General features: G+C 38.8%; 1 protein-coding gene across 1 annotated transcript in view; it reads left to right on the plus strand.

Moving 5' to 3' along the window:
• The window catches only part of DNAH5 (dynein axonemal heavy chain 5), a 153,791-nt gene that overhangs the window by 61,407 nt on the left and 72,002 nt on the right, over window positions 1–20,382 (plus strand). Inside the window, exons 35-47 of the mRNA XM_016217304.2 lie at window positions 1,194–1,366; window positions 2,617–2,795; window positions 3,168–3,355; window positions 3,671–3,865; window positions 6,962–7,096; window positions 8,207–8,314; window positions 10,279–10,432; window positions 11,728–11,874; window positions 12,434–12,675; window positions 15,071–15,247; window positions 15,640–15,835; window positions 16,712–16,854; window positions 17,515–17,649. Coding sequence (XP_016072790.2) covers window positions 1,194–1,366; window positions 2,617–2,795; window positions 3,168–3,355; window positions 3,671–3,865; window positions 6,962–7,096; window positions 8,207–8,314; window positions 10,279–10,432; window positions 11,728–11,874; window positions 12,434–12,675; window positions 15,071–15,247; window positions 15,640–15,835; window positions 16,712–16,854; window positions 17,515–17,649 — 2,172 coding nt within the window. The remainder of the gene's footprint in view (window positions 1–1,193; window positions 1,367–2,616; window positions 2,796–3,167; window positions 3,356–3,670; window positions 3,866–6,961; window positions 7,097–8,206; window positions 8,315–10,278; window positions 10,433–11,727; window positions 11,875–12,433; window positions 12,676–15,070; window positions 15,248–15,639; window positions 15,836–16,711; window positions 16,855–17,514; window positions 17,650–20,382) is intronic.

The following is a 20,382-nucleotide window of genomic DNA, read 5'->3' on the forward strand; positions in this document are numbered from 1 at the left end:
CTTGAATGAATTCAACAAAAAGGTTCACTTCAGGCAAAGACTCATCTTCACGTTGAGAGCTTGTTTGTTAGGTGTTTTTTTTCAGTCTTCGGCCAAAATTTCAGTAAATTCCAATCGTCTCTGCCAAGGTGTTATTGAGGCAATGAGACTTTATTTTAAAATTCATTATGTGATTATTTTAAATACTACAATGTCATGTAGCATCCTGAAAAGTGTTCATTTGTCTTGTGCACCTTTTAGATGTTAGTTGAAGACGGCCAGTTTCTTGCTACAGAGTTGATAAGTAATATTGCTAGTAGAGCCACTTAGTACTTCCTTTAAGGCTTTTGATAAGTCACATCTTTAACAAGTTTGGCTACATTTTATGTCATTGACTGCAAGTGGGCTTTTCTAATATAGTTGGTGACATTTAGGTGTCATGCAGAGTTTTGTCTTTAAAAGAGAACAGGGTGGAACGAGTTTAGTAGCTATTGGAAATAGGAAATGTGAAAAGAAATGAGATTTGTCCTCTGCTATAAAATAGGACATTAGATAAGAGGCAAGAAGCTCTTATTTTCACAATAATTTTCTGGATCACGTCTCACCCCATTATGTAAAAAAGATTATGAAAGATTGGTTCTAATATAATGGAAATAAAGGCAGCACATTTAAGCTGTTGTGTGCTAATCTCTTAATATTTAAGCACCCTCTTTGCCTCTCTGAGAAAGGGCTCAGGGTAATTTTAGATTTCTTATTTGTCAAAGAAAGATGATTAAAGTGGCTTAAAATTTTGGTTAAAAAATTCAGATAAAAGTATTGCTGAGCACTAACTTGCCATTAGGTTTAGAGATTTTGGCTTTCTGCAAATCTGTATTTTCATAGTCTGTATTTCATGGTTAGGACTCTGGTATTAGGCATTTAAGGGTGCACTTTAAGACACGAGTATCTTAGTATTAAAATATATCATGCTGTTTAAATTGGGGAGCACAATGAGAGCATTCTCTTGAATTTTCCCATACCCATATCTTCTAAAGTATCTTTTTTTTGCTTACCAACAGATGAGTGGGTTGGATACCAATGTAGTTGGCACCTCCGAACTAGTTGGGTAGTCTTTGAGTTCCATTGACTTCACATTATGATATACATGAGTGCTCATGTACGTATTTAATAAGTAGTTCTCACTCCAGTTTTGACCTATACCTTTTTCATTTCAGTGTCTCATGCATATCAAGAGCCCTACAGACTTCGAGTGGCTGAAACAGTGCCGATTTTATTTTAATGAAGATTCTGACAAGATGATGATTCACATCACAGATGTGATGTTCATATACCAGAATGAGTTTTTAGGCTGCACTGACAGGCTTGTCATAACTCCACTCACAGACAGGTCAGGGAAGGATTCTGTGATTCCGCAACCTCGTTCCCCCCACCCCCCAACAGTTTTATTCCCTGGAATTGCTCAGGGAATTTCTGCTTAATGTCTCTTTAGGGCTCATGAGCTCTTTTATACCAAAGCCTTTGCAATTCAGTATTCTTAGCCTTACATGTGTGTCTTCACATGGGGTTTAGGTTTGTGTTTGCAACAGACTTCGCTTCCTTTGCCTTCAGTCTTATAGAGGCAAAATTTAAATGACCTCCATGGACATTGAAGTGGGAAAGGGAGTTAATTGCCATGTGTCAACAGGTGCAAATCAGGTGGGCCTTGAGGGACTGTCACACCTGTTGTCATTACAGAGAAAATTAAGATGGTCTTTAGCAGGGAAGAAATTGAGTGTCAGTGCAGGTAAAAAGTGATGGGGAGGACATTGGCCTGCACATCTGGAGTTCTTAATTCTGCCCTCTGCCTGTTATTTACCAGCTGTGTTAGGCAGAAAACTTGATTAGAGGTGCAAAAGGGCCACTAAATCACATAAATGTTCAAATCCCATTTTTTAAAGCAGCGGAGAGACTGGAAAGGAAAGCAGAGAGGGGATGGCTTGAGGTTCACATACATTTAGTATGTCCTGGGGAGAGTATGTACATGTGTGTAAACATATACATGAAGATGCTCTGACAGATCTGTGCTGGTCTCTGGAGGGCATGTCCTAGAGATTTATTCCTTAGTATATGCTCCCAGAAGCAGATGGAAGATGTGATTATTTAGCGATGTGTCCTTGAGACCTCATGTGACCATTGGCCCCCAACTACATCAAATTATGAACTCTCAGATTCAAAAGGAGGTTAATCTGCTTTAATGGTTTCCAATCTGTTTCCTAGAATACTATTTTTTAGATGGGGTAGATCTCTGTGAAGAGGTTGCAGATTTAGTTTTGAAATTGCTATGTACTGTTTTTCATACAGTACATAGCAATATGCAGCAATGTGGAGACTCTCAATATGCATCATAAGAAAGGCTGTTTAAGCTTTTTAAGAGTTTTCCAACTTATTTAACCATAGCCCACCCCTCCTTTTACTTGAACACCTTAGTAGCCATAAGGATAAGTGTATTTTAGAAGGCAGTTTTGGAAATGTTATGTAGGGGCAGTGGCCTGGATTTTTGGATTTTTAATCTTTCACGGGTTTCATTTCGCTGCGATGTTTCAGAAGTATGTTCTAGATGCTGGTGCTCTGGTCCTAGTGGTGTCTCTATCCCTCAAGGTGTTATATCACGTTGGCTCAGGCTCTGGGAATGAGCATGGGAGGAGCCCCCGCTGGACCTGCAGGAACGGGCAAAACAGAAACTACCAAAGATATGGGCCGATGTCTTGGGAAATATGTTGTGGTTTTCAATTGTTCGGACCAGATGGATTTCCGAGGGCTTGGACGGATTTTTAAAGGTGAGGGTCATTTTTTTTATTTGATGAGAAATTTCAGTTAAGGTAAAATAGCTGAAAATTTATTTTTCAACAATTGGCTACATTTTAGGGTCATTGTTCAACTTTGTAAAACTTTTTGGAAAATCTGAATCTTGGGTGGGTCAAATGTCAAGGTCACTGGCCTTCTGTAATGTTTCTTTATCACTGCAGGTTGGGTGTTTACAAAGTGCACACTGTGAGCTCTTTGGGGGCACTCTATCCACCATCGATTTGTTTCACTTTATTTTTGAACCAGCTTATCTCTGGCTTGTCTTGGCAGCTGTGTAATGCCCTTTTCCTTGGCTTTCCAAAACTGCATACTAATTGAATTTTCTGTTTTATTTCCTTTCTAAGGACTGGCACAGTCTGGATCCTGGGGTTGCTTTGATGAATTTAACCGTATCGATCTACCAGTTCTCTCAGTTGCAGCCCAGCAAATTTCCATTATTTTGACATGTAAAAAGGAGCGTAAAAAATCTTTTATTTTTACTGATGGAGATAAAGTGACCATGAACCCTGAATTTGGACTTTTTCTAACCATGGTAAGGAACATCTACTGAATCTCTGCCTCTTACCACAGTTTTCAAATATCTCCTTGGGCGTATGTCACCTACTTTCTATGAATGGAAATTGGGATTGTGACCTTCACTCCTGTTTGAAAGCCTCTGGTGTTAAAGGCTCATATTAATAACTCACCGGGTAATCTCTCCAGTGAAAAGGAGAGGGAGACAGGTGAATGAATTCTCTGGTTGTCATTCCAGATTTGTGGTGTGTACATAATGGGTCTTTTAATGTCATGCTGATGTGTGCTTGCTGCCCTATGATCATATCATTCTCCTTGGGTTTATGTTGTGCAGAATCCTGGCTATGCTGGGCGGCAGGAGCTCCCTGAAAACTTGAAGATTAACTTCCGCTCCGTGGCCATGATGGTCCCCGACCGCCAGATTATCATAAGGGTGAAGTTGGCTAGCTGTGGCTTCATTGACAACATTGTTTTGGCCAGAAAGTTTTTCACGCTCTACAAGCTATGCGAGGAGCAGCTTTCTAAGCAGGTGTGACATTCTGAAAGTTTCTATGAATGTGTTTCATTTTTCTATTCAGTGAAGTGTTTTCATTTTGAAAAATTGTAGACTGGGGTTGTTGGCAGGTGCCTTATTGATACAAAGTAGAAAGTTGTATCATTACAAAAATAATTTTATATACATAGTCTTATTAAAAAGTACATTTAAAGAAATTAATGTTTATGGTGTAGAAATGAAGTGAATACTATCTGGACTGATTTAATGGTTAAAGCATTATGGCTATTAGTATTTTCTCTTTTCCCCACTGATACATTTATCATAATATGTGTTATGTGTTCTTATGGCTGTCAGCAACCTCTCAATCATTTACTCCTCTCACTTGCAAGCTCATTACAGTATTTGGCCAAGCTTTGCTATTTGTCTGTCTTGTCTATTGTAACTTCTTTGCCAATTTCCTGCACTGCTTGGAGTAGCAGATTCTGACTTCATGGGATTTCAGAGTTAAGAGGCACAAAATTAATCATTTATTACTTCTGTATTAGTTATCTATTGCTGTGTAATAATGTCACCACAAAATTACTAACTTAAAACAATATGTATTTACTATCCCACAGTTTCCGTGGGTCAGGGGTCCTGGCACAACTTGGTTGGGCCCTCTGCTTAGAGTCTAACAAGGCTGCAGTCAAGTGTTGGCTGGTGCTGTGGTTTCATCTGATGCTTGACTGGGGAAAGATCTACTCCCAAGCTCACTCATGTTGTTGACAAAATTATTTTCCTTGAGGTTCTAAGACTGAGGGATTCAGTTCCTTTCTGGTTGTCAGTGGGAGGAGGCCACCACCTTCAGCCCCCATAGGCTGTATGCTGTTCTTTGCTACCTGGGTTTCTCCTACATGGTCATTTGCTTTCTCAGAGTCAGCAAGGGAAAGAGGTTCCAGCAAGATGAGTGCTATAATCTTGTATTAGTCAGGATTCTTCGTAGAAGCAGAACCAATAGGGAATATATATATACACACACACGCGTATAAAGAGGTTTACGATAAGGTATTGCCTCACACAGAATGGAGGCTTAGAAATCCCATGATATGCCATCTACAAGAGGAGACCCAGGAAGGCTGGAGGTGTAGTTTGAAGGGTTGATGGTGTCGAATCCAGTTCCAGTCTGAAGGCCAGAAAGCTAGGAGTACTGAGGGCAGGAGATTGATATCCCAGTTCAGCAGTCAGACAGAGAAGACGAATCTAAACCTCTCTCCAGTCCTCAATGAGTTGGATGGTGCCCACCTCCACTGGGGAGGGCCATCTGCTTTACTTAGTCCATCAATTCAAATGCTAATCTCTTCCAGAAACACCCTCCCCAAAATAGTGTTTAGTCACCTCTCTGAATATTTCATGGCCCAGTCAAGTTGACACACAAAATTAACCATCACAGCCCAGCCCGGCGTGGCTCAGCGGTTGAGCATCGACCTAGGATCCAGGAGATCAGGGTTTGATTCCCTGTCAGGGCACATGCCCGGGTTGCAGGCTCGATCCCCAGTGGGGGGCGTGCATCATTGAATCTATTTGTTATTACCCACAGGTTAACCAATTTACATTCTCACTCAAAAGTTCTTCCCTTGTGAATGTACAAGCACTGACAGAGCCTTCAGACCCTGGCCATTGAGTTTTCCGGTTAGACTGACCCTGTTTTTGCCACCACCATTCTTGGTTTCTTCTGTGTATTGCAGTCTTCACTCATTCTTATCTCTTCTCTGTCAAAGAAATATTTTTTACTATGTAGAAAAACTCTCGCATCACTGACTTCTGCTCTCTTCTTCCAGTATTTCAATTTTTCTCCACTCTTACAGCCCTTACTCCATTGTCTACTCATCTTCCAAGTTATTAGTACTAATTGTGCACACTGCTCCCAGTTACCTTAGCAGATAATTGTTTTGTTTTTCTACAGGTATTTTTTTTTTTTTGTGTGGTAAAAGGCATGCAACATTAAACTTAGCACCTGAACCATTTTAAGTGCACCGTTCAGTAGTGCTGTGTATATCCACAAAACTGTGAGACAGATCTCCAGAACTTTTTCGTCTTGCAAAACTGAAACTCTCTACCCGTTAAACAGCTCGTCCCTTTCCCTTGTCCCAGCCCCTGGTAACCGCCGTTCTGCTTTCTGTTTGCGTTTGACTACTTTAGATGCCTCATATAAAGTGGAAGCGTGCAGTATTTGGCTTTTTGTGCTGGGTTTATTTTACTTAGCACAGTGTCCTCAAGGCTCATTCATGGTGTAGCACATGGCAGGATCTGCTTCCTTTTGTATGGCAGGTGGCCTTCCAATGTATGCAGGCACCACATTTCCTTTATGCCCGACCACCTGATAGGTGTCCAGGTTGCCGCCACCGCTTGGCTGTTGGGAATAGTGTTATGAACATGGGTGTACACATAGCTTTTTGGGACCCTGCTTTCAATCTTTTGGATATATACCCAGAAGTGGATTGCTGGATAGCGTGGTAGTTTTAGTTTTAATTTTTGGAGGAACTACGATAGTATCCATAGTGATTAGAAAATTGGTTTTAATTATTCACTTTATATGTGCTAAAATTTGGCATGCTCGAGTTCTTGTAAATAGGTATTAAGGTAATAACAAAGCTGCGGGCTTAGCTTCTGACTTGTTTTTATGCCCCCGCCCAGGTAATCGCGGAATGTAGCTGCTCTGCCTCCTCAGTGCCTCTGCCTGTTTGTCATCAGTGCCCACATGATATGATGGTCATGACTGAGGCTCAGTTTTCTGGCTCAGAATTTTAGCTGTAGCGATGTGAGGACATATTCTTATGGAAGGTTGATTAAGAAGCAGCTCAAGGGGACGCATGTCCTCCAAGAGGAAATTTACTCCTTTCTCCCTGTCGAGATATACCTATTAATTCTAATCTAAGGGCTTAAATTAATGATGATACAGGAGTGGACTCTTTTGGGTACTTTCTCTATTTGGCCAAAACTATCTTGATAAGAAATGTATTTCTTCACTAACTGTTTTTATATGTTCTCTAAAGGAAAATCAGCGTTTATTCATTTTTGTGGTCAGATTGGTATAGTTTCGATGCGTAAGTTCATATAGAAAACAAGCCCGGTGTTCCTCACATGTTTCAGGTACATTATGATTTTGGTCTGCGTAACATTCTGTCAGTTCTGCGAACACTGGGAGCAGCAAAGAGAGCCAACCCCACAGATACGGAGTCCACGATCGTCATGCGCGTCCTGCGAGACATGAATCTTTCCAAACTGGTAAGATCCACAGATGGAGACGTTCCACTCGCTTAAATATCAGTTCAACTAACTAAGCACAAATGAGATGTAGAAATATTTATTTAACATGCTCAATTTAAAATGCCTAATTATCAGATAAAGTGCTGGAGAGCATAACTTCAAATTACACTTTTCAGTTCTGTTAGTAGTGACTCATGTCTAGTCTAACATATGCCTGTTCCAATAGAATTCAAATGGATTTTTAAAAATCCACAGGTTAAGTTTTCAAATACTTGGAATCATTTGTGTGTTTTACAGCTAAAAATCTCACCTTCTTTAAAGTCTGTAGAGCCTGGCAAAAAATTGTATGTAAATTTTACAAGTGTGTAATAATTTTGTACTATTTCATTAGTACAAATGGTGATTAGCTCATATTTGTAAAATACATTTCAATTCCTTGAGGATATTTGTAATAAAAGTCAAATATGGTGTATTAAGTAGATATTTTGCTTTAAAAAAATCAGTGTATGAAAGTCTTAATCTCTTTTTTATCAGGTTAAGAGTGATAATTCATTTTGTAAATGGCTTCTTTGTCAAATGGCCCAATTAATGGTAGCATTACCTGAAAAGCTAAATATAAAGTAATTTATAAAGTGAGTTACACTAGTAATTTGTAGCATAATTTGGTACAGACTGATAATTAATTGTCCAGTATCAGTGGATCTATGTACAGAGTGATGGAATGATATATTTTTATTTCAAAATAAAAATATGAACCAAATTCCAATTCATGAATTTGCTACTATCACTCATTAAAAAAATCTTTTTAATTTAAATTAGAAACTTTAGACTATGTAGCAATGCCCCAAGCTGGTTATTTTATAGGAAGATGGTCATGCAGGCAGTATTTAATTTCCTCCCATTTCTTGTCTCCTTCCTCCCTTTCTTCCTCTTCCTTTTAAAAAATTTTTTTTTTAATTTATGGGAAACATGAGGGAAACATCTCTTAACTTCAAAGAGGGTGATTTGTGTTTATTAATGGTTACGATGAAATGATCCAGGCCGTGTCAGGGCATCATCAGCTTACCTGGTTGTTGCTATGATTATGCCAAAATAGTGTGTCTGATTTCCCTTTCTTTTCTTTTTGAGATTGATGAAGATGAACCCTTATTTTTGAGTTTGATAGAAGATCTCTTCCCAAATATTCTCCTGGACAAGGCAGGCTACCCTGAACTGGAGGTGGCAATTAGTAGACAGGTAATACATCTCACAGGGCATGAAGTACCGTGTCTGTTTCACCCTAATTTCATGCGAATAAAGTGCAGCTAGTGCAGCCCAAATCTGTGGGTTCGGGAAACAATGCTGGAGGCTCTGACTATTGTTTTCTTGGGGGGAGAGGGCACGGTGATCAGAGTTTATTTTAATATGTTATTGCTAGTGAATATAACTTATAGAATAAATACACTCAATTTCAATAAAAATTGCTATGTAATTTGCACAATAGTTATTTCTGCTGTTTACATGCAAGGATTACTTGATTAATATTTTCAGGGAATATAGAAAAACAAACCTTAGGATGTTTAAATTCTATTATTTGTTGGCCTAGGACCTAGTTGGATGTGACTACTGTTTTAAGAGAGGCTATTGCAGTCCAGAAATAGAGCTCTTCTCGACATTGCACAAACACATACCCAGGTGGCTATGTGCAGGTGGCCCTCTTAATGATGGAAACTGTTCCATGCCAGTGATGGGCCAGCAGGGGATGGCAGGGCTCTGCTGGCTGCCTTGCCCGTGCTGGGCGTGGCTCTGTCCGAGTGTCATTTGCAGTGATCTAATGTGGCTCCTCAGCTGTCATCTTTTTTCCCCATGATCACTTGTGATTCCTTCCTTGGGCTCTGGGAGAATCTGCTGTGTATCTCTACCCTTAGGTATTTGGATTTCCCACGATATTTGGTGTGGCTTTCACTTTTTATGGTCTCCTAGGAATGGAATTGAATTGTGTAAACCTTGTGCCTCTGTTTCCTTTCCTATGAAGAAGAACTAGGGGGATAAGTTTCATAGAAATGGTGATTAGCTCATATTTATAAAATACATTTCAGTTCCTTGAAGGTATTTGTAATAAAAGTCAAATATGGTGTATTAAGCAGATATTTTGCTTTAAAAAATCAGTATATGAAAGTCTTAATCTCCTTTTTTATCAGGTAAGAGTGATAATTCATTTTGTAAATGGCTTCTTTGTCAAATGGCTCAATTAACTGTAGCATTACCTAAAAAGCTAAATACAAAGTAATTTAAAGTGATTTACATTAGTAATTTGTAGCATGTGAAAACCCTGAACAGTATATACATAGTGTAAAGTAATACATGATTATTATCCAAAATTATTTAAGTAAAAATAAAAGCACCATTTATAGTGTGTTTAGGCATAGCACATTAGTTAAGACCATGGGCCGTGGAGCTGAATTTCTTGGGTTCAAATCTACATCTTATAACTTGACAAGTATTGATCTTGGACAAATTACTTAGTCTCCCCATGCCTCAGTTTCCTTATCTGTAAAGTGAAGACATCAGCAGTACCAATCTCATAGTGCTGTTATGAAGATTAAATGTAGGCTAGTTCAGCACAGAGTAACTTGCATAATGTATTTGATAGATAAAAACTACCCAGTGGATTTATAAAAAGCTCGAAATTTACATGGAATTTCAGTCAGCCTGGTTTGTTAGAAACTTTTCCAGTTGCTGAATGTCATCTTTTAAGTTCAACACTGAAAATGCACTTGATGCTTGAGTCTTTATTTTAAAGTTGCTCTTACAATGTACATTCAATAAAATGTTAACATAAATGCAGTCAATTCCCAAAGAGAAATGCAGATGCTTGGCATAACATTTGATTATGTTTAGCCTTCTTTTTGTCTATGTATATATATTCTTTTATACAATATATATTTTTATTGTGGTAAAATACGTAATATAAAATTTACCATTTTAGCCATTTTTAGTGGACAGCTTAATGGCATTAAGTACAGTCTCATTACTGTGTAACTATCACCACCATCCATCTCCAGGACTTACTTTGTTCTCCGAGACTGAAACTCCATTCCTATTAGTAACTCCCACCCTCTACCCCCCCCCCACTCCATGTCTGTGCGTATTTTGAGCACAATGGTAAATCCAGCTCATTGTTGACGTGGCTCAGTGTAGGGGTTTTGTCATGTTTTCAGGTGGAGGAAGCTGGTTTAATCAACCACCCTCCTTGGAAACTGAAAATCATCCAGCTGTTTGAAACACAGAGAGTTCGGCATGGAATGATGACCCTGGGGCCTAGTGGCGCAGGGAAGACCACCTGCATCCACACCTTGATGAAAGCCATGACAGGTAGGGGGCAGCCAAGCTGCATCGCTCCGGGTGACACATTTAAATCGTTGTGACTCATTTGAATGCCCCAAGAGGAAGCAAAGGTAGACAGGTACATGAATATATTCTTACAGGAGGGAAGGCTGCTTTACTGATAACTGGGTACATTATAGAGACAACATCTTGCATTACTGGACTATAGGGGAAAACATTTCTTTCCATCTTTATTGAGATATAATTCACACCATTGTGCAAGTTTAAGGTGTACAGCTTGTTGATTTAATACATTTATAAATTGCAAAATGATTAACACCATAGTATTAGCTAACAGCTCCTTCACATTCATAGTTATCATTTCTTTTTTGTGGTGAGAACATTGAAGATCTACTCTCTTAGCAATATTCAAGTATATGATGCATTATTATTAGCTGTAATCACCATGCTGTACATCAGATTCCCAAATTTGTTAATCTAATAACTGGAAGTTTGTACCTTTGACTAACATCTTCCCATTTATACCACCCCCAGCTCCTAGTAACCACCACTCTGTGCTTCTGTGAGTTTGGCTTTTTAATTTGTTCCACATGCAGAGAACTCTGGCCTAATTTTCTAAGTAGGTTTTAATGTAACACCTTTTCTATTGTGCATATGTGTGTATGTGTGCCTGTGGCAGTCTCACAGCATGTAATATTTTAGCATCTGTTTATATGGTTTTATACTTTAAACCTTATTTGTCACATTTCTGCTTATTAATCACAGTCCCTTATGTATAGAATCCAGCACATTTAAGAGTAATTTTAGGGTGTGAAAGATTTGAATACCGTTTTTGAGGTTGGCCACAAAAGAAACATCTTGATTTCCGCAACCTATTAGTTTAGCTTATTTTTGCAAAATGAGCAAGAACACATCCCAGCAAATCAGAGCTGGTAATGGAGAGATTGAGACATCTTCTAGGTGATGTTTCAGATAGAAGATTTAATTTAGTACACCATAAACCACAAAGTTTTTGAGCTGTGAAATTTGAAGAATTTCTAGATTACATGAATTACTTTGTCAGTTCCAACACGGTATCCTTCCCCCCCCCTTATGTAACATGCAGTTTTCTTTTACGGAAGATAAAAACAAATGCGCTTCAGCAGTAAAATATGAGGCTAATTATGACAACCTGGAAATGCAGTAAGACGTATTTTCGAGGCAACTTTGCATTTTCATATTTTGAACACCTGCTGACCCTGCGCTGCAGATTAGTGCAATGTTGCATAATGATGTTTTACTCTACACCTGAGTTGTTTAAAATTTGGATTTACTTGGTATAGATTGTGGAAAACCACACCGGGAAATGAGGATGAATCCCAAAGCGATTACGGCCCCGCAGATGTTTGGTCGGCTCGACGTGGCCACGAATGACTGGACTGACGGGATATTTTCTACTCTTTGGAGGAAAACACTGAGGGCTAAGAAAGGTACAGGATGAATTATAAGTACCATTTTTGACATGTACTCCCTAGTAAAACTCGTAGAAAAGCTACTCCCCATAGAATATCTTAGTCACGACTAAGAAGTCGTAAATCAGTATAATATTTGTTCATGTTGAAATACTAAAATTATTGATTAGTGTATTTAAAACCTCCTTCACCTCCCCCCTTATTTTTTGGTTAAGAAGGGAATTATTTTCCTTTTGAAAAAATGTTTCTGCATTCCTCTGATCTTAGAATAAAATAGATAGGCAAAAGTGTTAAGGAAAACTGGTAGTATTTAAATGAAGTGATTTTACCATAACTGTTTTCACTGAATATTTCGAAATGTTGTTCTTAATTAAGTACAGCCTATTAGCAAAAACCTGATTCTCCTAGACAATCACTGGAGGAAGTAGGCTTCTTCAGAAAAAAATTGTGGGTATAAAAAATGAAGCCTCCAGATTATTCAGTTTAGCTGTAACACTGGTGTTTGTTTAAAGAAACTCGTTAAGGGCTACAGTCGTGCATGTGTGCTTCCCCTTCCTCCTTTGCTGGTATATTCTAGGGGAGCACATCTGGATAGTTCTTGATGGTCCTGTTGATGCCATCTGGATTGAAAATTTGAATTCTGTTTTGGATGATAACAAAACCTTAACCCTTGCCAATGGCGATCGGATTCCCATGGCTCCGAACTGCAAGATTGTTTTTGAGCCTCATAATATTGACAACGCTTCTCCTGCTACCGTCTCAAGGAATGGAATGGTTTTCATGAGCTCTTCTGTCCTGGACTGGAGTCCCATTCTGGAGGTATGATTGGAATCTTTCTTTCGTGTAATTAAAGAGGAAACAGATCCTTTAGCCTTCCTTTAGAATGCGTGCTGGTTTACCTGCAGACCTGCTGGGTATAATTGCAGTTTAATGCTGATGTTTATGGAAGACCCTGGAATGCTCTGGGACATTCAAACCCAGATCACCCCCTGCAGGACTCTTAGTGGTCTTCTAATCATGTTAGCTCCATAATTTCCAACCCTTGGGTCTTGGAGTAATTGCAAGGCCCAGGTGAATCAACAACCCCACCAGATTGTGACTGAACAAATAACATTTAATGTTATCACTTTGGGGATTCATGACATTTTTAAAAGGTATTCATTCACATAAAGTTTGGGAGCAACGATCTTAGAATATTAACTTGAAGAAGACAATTTATTAAAATTGCATAGGAGGGATTTTTATCAGGCTTGGTAGTTATAATATTAGTTTTAAGTTTTAATTGGAAACTATATTTCAGATAATATCTCCTCAATTCATGATAAGGTATGTTATTTTACTACCACCAATATATTCTAGAGTATATTGCCTATAACTAGGTTATAATTAAATAGATACTGTAGTGTAAGGCAGAATGCTTATTAGAAAAGCCATCTGTAAAACTGTTTTTAACATCATTAGTCAGATAATTTCATTTATGTACATTTTTTTTGAGATGATTTTGATAGAAAACTTACGAATTTGTAATTTGGACAAAGTAGATGTTTATTTTATATTGCCATTAAATTTTTGTGCTTCTGTTTGTGTATGGGTATATCCTAACTTATAATAATGCATTTTCAGAATTTACACAACCGAGTTTTGAAAGGATTTAGATTTGGCAAAGTATGACGATGTGAAGAGGGGATTATATAGCAAAATGATACTGACATATAGTTGGATATGTAACTAAAAATGTTTCTAAAGATTTCAGATTTCATGATTAAATTATCCATTCATTAAGGAGAATACACAGTAAGTGTTCTCAACCTTGGCTTTGCAAAAGTAATCACCAATGACAGTTCTTATAACATAGATGATTGGGTCACACTCCAACCTACCAAACTAGAATCTCTGGGGAGGGGAGGTTGCAGGAAGGTTTTTTAAAGCATCATAATAGATTCAGGCTTGATAGCTACACATACAGCAAACTCCAAGTCAAAGTGTATTTATGCGGTTTTCCTCAAATACTACCAATTCACAAAGGCTTTAAAAAATGCTTTTATGCTACTAGCTAATGAATAGAGTTTGCTATTTATTAAATAAGTTTCTCTTATATCTTGTTCATGCTGAGGCTGAACAGGGATTTTACATTAATGGTAGACCTACCTAATATTTTTATATGCTTTTAAATAATGCAGTTTCTTACAAATGAGTAGGAGGAAGCGAGACCCACAGCAGTCAGGTTGGACGTGTTTAGAGCAGCGCAAGGCCGCACTGAGAGGGTTCTTAGAGGGAAGAGCAGTGGGGAGGGTGTTCGTGGGGATCTCAGCTCCCGGAAACCAAGCCGATCACTGGCCCTGTGTATGATGTTTCTGGTTCCATTGACTTAAAAGTGCTATGTTTTGTTTTTTTGTTGATATGACAGTATGGTAAATTCACGAGTTGATGAGTAACTTGGAGCCAACATTCTTTTGCTTCTGTTTGGAGTCACTAAGAAGGAGCCGATGTCTTGATACCAAGGGAAGTTTCTTCCCCTTAAGAAAATATTGGTTCGTGTCAAGTGCTATTTTGTTACGAATCACAAGCACTTTTCCTATATATTGGGTTCTACAAATGACTAAATTCTCTGTTTTCCTGGAGAATTCTTTGATATTTTTCTACATTGGTTATTAATCAACTTAGAAAAAATAGAAGGAAACAACTTTTTGGGAAAATCTTTGTTTCTCATTTTGTAAAATATGGTATGAATTTCCTTTGTTCATCTTTTATTCTGATTTGTTTTAAAAAATTATTTCCAATATTTGCCCCCTCATTTTCTCCTGGCATATTTTAATCAAGAGCTGAAGACGTTTTCTCTGTCTTGGCTACAAGACTTGAGCATATGTGTGGCGTAGTAGGTGGATGTGTGGGCGCTGAGACCAGACTCTGGGTTTGAATTCTGGCCTTGCCACCTACCAGCTGGGGGATCCTGGGCATGGTATTTAAATCCCGTGGACTTCAGTTTCTTCATACTTAAGAGGGGGAGAATGATAACTCCTACCTCATAGAGTTGTTCTGAGCATTGAATTAGTTAATACATGAAAGAATTTATAACAAGGCCTGGCCTATCATAAGTGCAATATAATCATTAGATATTATTATTAATTGATACTTTAATAGCTTTTGTCCCCAAATGGCCATTTTCCTGGTGTGCTAATAAATTTAATTCACGCATGAATCTGTAAACGGACAGGGTTTTCTTAAAAAACGCTCGCCTCAAGAAGCTGAAGTTCTTCGACAGCTGTACACCAAATCTTTCCCGGACCTGTATCGCTTCAGTATCCAGAACTTAGAATACAAGATGGAAATGCTCGAGGCCTTTGTGATCATGCAGAGCATCCACATGCTGCAAGGCCTGATCCCTCCGAAGGTAAGGCACTCAGTTTTCCCGAGAATTTCTCTCTCGTTGGCGGAGCCATACTGTGCCGAGAGCAGCGATTGAAATGGATTTTGTTAGAGCTGTGGGGAGGGGGCATGTTTCAAACTGGGACCTGCATATTTTATATTTTTTCCTTTTTCCCCCACAAAGCGAGTCCTGGATTTGTAGTTTAGTTGCAGGTGCACAGCCATCCGGCAAGCATTCTGAATTTATTTTGCGAGCCAGCTCGGTTGGTATTCCTGGAGGCCTGGGCTCATCTTTCCCTCGTTCTTGTTTGGAGGGAAAACTGTTGGCCCTTTTAATCTTTGCTATTTTCATGAAAACCTCAAAGCAAAGTTTTGGCTTGAGAATTAAGTAATTAGGGCGCTTTTCTTTGGCTTCAGGAGCAGGGGGCCGAGGTGACGCCCGAGCACCTGGGGCGGCTGTACGTCTTCTCGCTGATGTGGAGCGTGGGCGCCCCGCTGGAGCTGGATGGCCGGCGGCGGCTGGAGCACTGGCTGCGGGCCCCGGAGGCGCCGGCCCTGGACCTGCCGCCGGCGGGCACCGGCGGCATGTTTGATTATTATGTCGCCTCTGATGGTGAGGACGCTCGTTTCCATCCATGCGTAACACACGGGAACAGTTACTTAGATATATATTTCTAAGTGGTAATTAGAACTCTTGGCTGTAAAATTGAAATGGGAATTTTCCTGTGTGAAGAAAGCAAACTTGTTTCTTTTTCAAATGGTTATTTCAGTTCTGTTCCAAATGCACTTGCCTCTTGTTAAATATCTCGTATACGGAACTTTTAATGAATTAAAAACAAAATTAACCCCCCCCAATCAGATCTAGTTCAGCTGTTCATTTGATGTAATCAGCAGTTTATGTACAAATTACAAAGTGTGAAGTACATTTTTTACCAAATATGTGTGTATCTATACATCTGTACCTGTATACATATACTTTAAGTATTTACATGTGCATACATATATAAAGTACATATATATACATATATGAAATACATATACACACACAAATAAAAATAAAAATAAATAAATAAATATACACACACAATATTTATATATGGCGTCTTAGGGCCCTTTTTGCAATTAAGGAAGTGAGCGATGAAAAGTTTGTGAGATTAAACATTTAAAAATAATTTTAGGTACATACTATTGTTACAGTGTTCTGTACTTTTATGCATACTTTATGTTACTGAAAACCTAAATATTTTTAAAATTTTCAGAAGACTTTGAAATATTTCTTCATAGCACCAGTTTGGAATATCTTAGGGACATTTTGACTCAGCTGACACATACTTAAAAAGTAGTTCGATCTCTCTGATTTTAGTGATCTTTTATTTTACGGGGAGTTTTGCGAAGATGCCTTACTGAGATGTCAAGGATGTCTTCTCATTACAGTTAAGTACTTCACAGGAATGAATTTAAAGGGAGGAATGCTGTGTGTTTACCCCAGGTACCTGGACACACTGGGACACACGTACGGAGGAGTATGAGTACCCATTTGACGCCACCCCAGAATACAGCTCCATCCTCGTGCCAAATGTGGACAATGTGAGGACTGACTTCCTAATTAACACCATTGCTAAACAGGGCAAGGTAGGCTCTTTAACTTTTATAAACAATCGCTTATTTTTAAACATGATGGGGAAACACGAATATAAATATTACCCAAATTAGTATGCTTCTTTTATTATTCAGACAATAACAGTGTTAGTGTCGAATAGCTCTCACTCATAATTAATAATTTCTCATGAGAAAAAGTGAATTTTGACTTGTTTTTCCGAAGAGAAATCCTTCATTTTGGATTATTGTATCACTTTGCTAGGGCTGACATAACAGAATACCACAAACTGGTGGCTTAAACAAGAGACATTTTTTTTTTTCCCCACCAGTTCTAAGACTTGAAAATTAAGGTGTCAGCAGGTTTCGCTTTTTTTTTTTTTTTTTAAAGCCTTTCTCCTTGGCTCACAGATGGCTGACTGGCTGTCCTCTAACTGTGTCGCCCAGTGGTCTTTATCTGTGTCCCTGCTGTTTCTTTGTCTATCCAGATTTCCTCCTCTCATGAGGGTGCTAGTTAGATTGAACTAGGACCCACCTTAATGGGCTCATTTTAACTTAATTATCTCTTTAAAGACCTTCTCTGAAAATGCAGTCACATTCTGAGGGGTCGGGGCTTCAACATGTGAAGGACACCATTCAGTCCATGACAATCATCTTATTGTATTTCTTGGATTTCTTTCTCACCGCCTGTTGTAGGCTGTGCTGTTAATTGGTGAGCAAGGAACAGCCAAAACTGTCATAATCAAAGGATTTATGTCAAAATACGATCCTGAAAGTCACATGATTAAGAGTCTGAACTTTTCTTCTGCAACCACCCCACTGATGTTTCAGGTACTGGCTCTTTGGATTTGCTCATGCAGCCCGGGTTTGTGTTAAATGGGAGGCTCCCATCTCACTACTGTTCTGCTGTGCCCACTGAGCCGTGTCTCCACTCTCATAGCCGTAGTAGATCCCCTCCGTATGTCTCCCATTATCTCTCTTTTTCACTGCAGTAGAATTTCTCCCTAATTAGATTAAAATATATAAACATCTTAAATTATGGAGAAATGAAAAGCTCATATAAGGTGTTAAAGTTCTTAGTCCAGTTTAAAATATCTATGTAGAAAAGTCTCTGAAAGTATAAAATCCAAAACTGACTGAAAGAAATATCATTTATTCCCCCACCTAAACCTAATTCCTTTCCTTACCGTTGTTACCAAACCCCAGTATATGAGTCCATGTTCCTGCATGCACTGGCCCAAAGAAATGCACAAGCAGGAGTTTGCAGTGAAGAAAGTTTATTACTATAGGATTGGCCAATCCAGAGTGTAGGTGAGCTGTGCTCTTAAAGACCTGACTCGCCAAAGGCATGCAGGTTACAGATTACATAAGGCAAAATCACAAGACACCGAGGGTGGGTTAGGGGTTTGGGGCTGTGTTAGAAACTGATTGGTTGGAGGTGAGGTAAGGGTAATACATCATTTCTTCAAGTCCGGAGGACAGCTCTGAGGTCTGCTCTGCCCTCTCTCTGCCTGGTTTCATGGAAAAGTAGCCAGGGGGTCATTCCCCCTTAGGGGTCAGGAGCTGAAACATAACTTAGGTCAAGATGTTGTCTTCTATGTCACTGAATCTATTTTGCTCATCAGTTTATTTTGTTTATTAGATTCCACATATGAATGAGGTCATGTGAGTGATGTTTGTCTTTCTCTGCCTGGCTTATTTCGCTTAGCATAATACTCCAGTTCCCTCCATGCTTTCCCAAAGGGTACGAGATCCTTCCTCTTTACAGCTGCATAGTATTCCATAGCTGTGTAAATGTCCCACAGCTTTTTTATCCACTCATCTACTGATGGGCACTTGGGCTGTTTCCAGATCTTAGCTGTTGTAAATTGTCCCGCTATGGGTACAGGATGGAAGGGGTCAATGGGGAAAAAGGGTGACATCTGTAATATTTTCAATAATAAAGATAAATTAAAAAAAAGATGTTGTCTTAAGTCTATCAGAGGTCCAGACCTTGCAACCATTAGTCAAGTCCAGGCTATTGTCTTCTGCTGCCTTCAAGGGTTAAGATTATGGGAGGAAAGGCTAGGTCTATGAGGTGTAGAGAGAAAGAAAGAGAAAAAGTGATTTTCTAAAGCTGTAGTCACAAATCAACTCAAATCATTAGGACCCTCTGTTTCACTGGCTACTTTTCTGTGGGTGTTAATATTATTCTAGCCTTTAGGAGACATTGGTGTCATCTTTGATGGATCTCTTTTGAGTCAAGGGCTGTTAATGTATCTAAAGAGATACTTTTCCCATCCTTTCCTTGTTCTTCCTTCTCCCAGTCTGCCTCTGCACAATCCACTTCTTCACTATTTCACACCAGGATGGCAGCAGGAAGGAATCCCCAGCTGGTCTTTGTTCAAGTCTAATTCTTTTACAGTCTACCTCTTTTCTCCTTCCAATCTCTGGTTCCTGTATTGTCACTTTTATCTGTTGTTGCCTGACTCAACATTTCACAGTAGCTCCCGTTATCAATTACAATAAGGAATACAATCTTAGAATCTTAACATACTAAAGATGTTACCCTATCATATCATTGAAAAGTAACAGAAACCCCCCCCTCAAATTTGCTTTGCTTTTGTCAGTGAAGCTTCCAAGAATGACCTGGGTTTGCAGTGGCTATGTGGTTGCTTTCTCCTGTTCCTAAGTTATTTAAGACCCTATTGAAACAGGAGGAAATCCTACAAGTCAGTTCATGCTTCAGCTGTTATTAAGTCACCTCTCATATCTGTATTAGAACTAAGAATGCACCAATAAAAGGCCACATTTAATACACTGAAAATGGAAGGAAAGTTTTTAGGCGAATCCAAATCCCAAGAGATTTGCTTTTGATTAACTTATCATTGAAAAGTAATATTTACCCCTTTAAGGTGGTGAAGATCTGTGGTCTATGTCTCTTGTGTGTGACCTGACTGGGGACCTAACTGGCAACCTTGGCATATGTTTCTTTAGCATGAGATATTTATTAATTTCTTGGAGAAAGGCATATATTATCTGGAAAGCAACCCCTTTGTTGATTGATATACAAATTCACAGGCTATATAATAAATTTCTAGCAATGGTATCACATTGAAGTATGATAATTATAAGAATTAGAAAGCAGGATTTTAAAACATAAAAATTTATAATCTTTCAGGTCCTGTTATCTGATTCACAACTACTTTAGACCAGTTCCCTCCTGTCCTTCAGTGTGAAGGTGGCATCAACAATTCATTATTTCGTTTCCTGTTCAGAAGCATTACAGGATAATCTACTCTGTTTAGTGCCTGTTCTGACTGCTGAGCATCTGAGCTTTCGATTAAGCTAGACTCATTAGTTTTAGAAAGTGTTCAATTAGCCAAACTGCTGTAATTAACTTTCTCACTGTAATTTTCAGCCTTTTATGCTAAATAAGGGCTGATGGAGCTGAGCATTTGTCTCTCTATCTCCCACTTATCTGGACTCAAACCAAGTTGAAATTCTAAGTGAGAAAATAGGTACTGGCCAGTCATCCGGATACCATGATAGCACACAATCCACTCAGGAACACATATCTGTTTG

Source organism: Miniopterus natalensis, chromosome 3 (genome assembly GCF_054644295.1).
Source record: "Miniopterus natalensis isolate mMinNat1 chromosome 3, mMinNat1.hap1, whole genome shotgun sequence".
NCBI classification, from domain to species: domain Eukaryota; kingdom Metazoa; phylum Chordata; class Mammalia; order Chiroptera; family Miniopteridae; genus Miniopterus; species Miniopterus natalensis.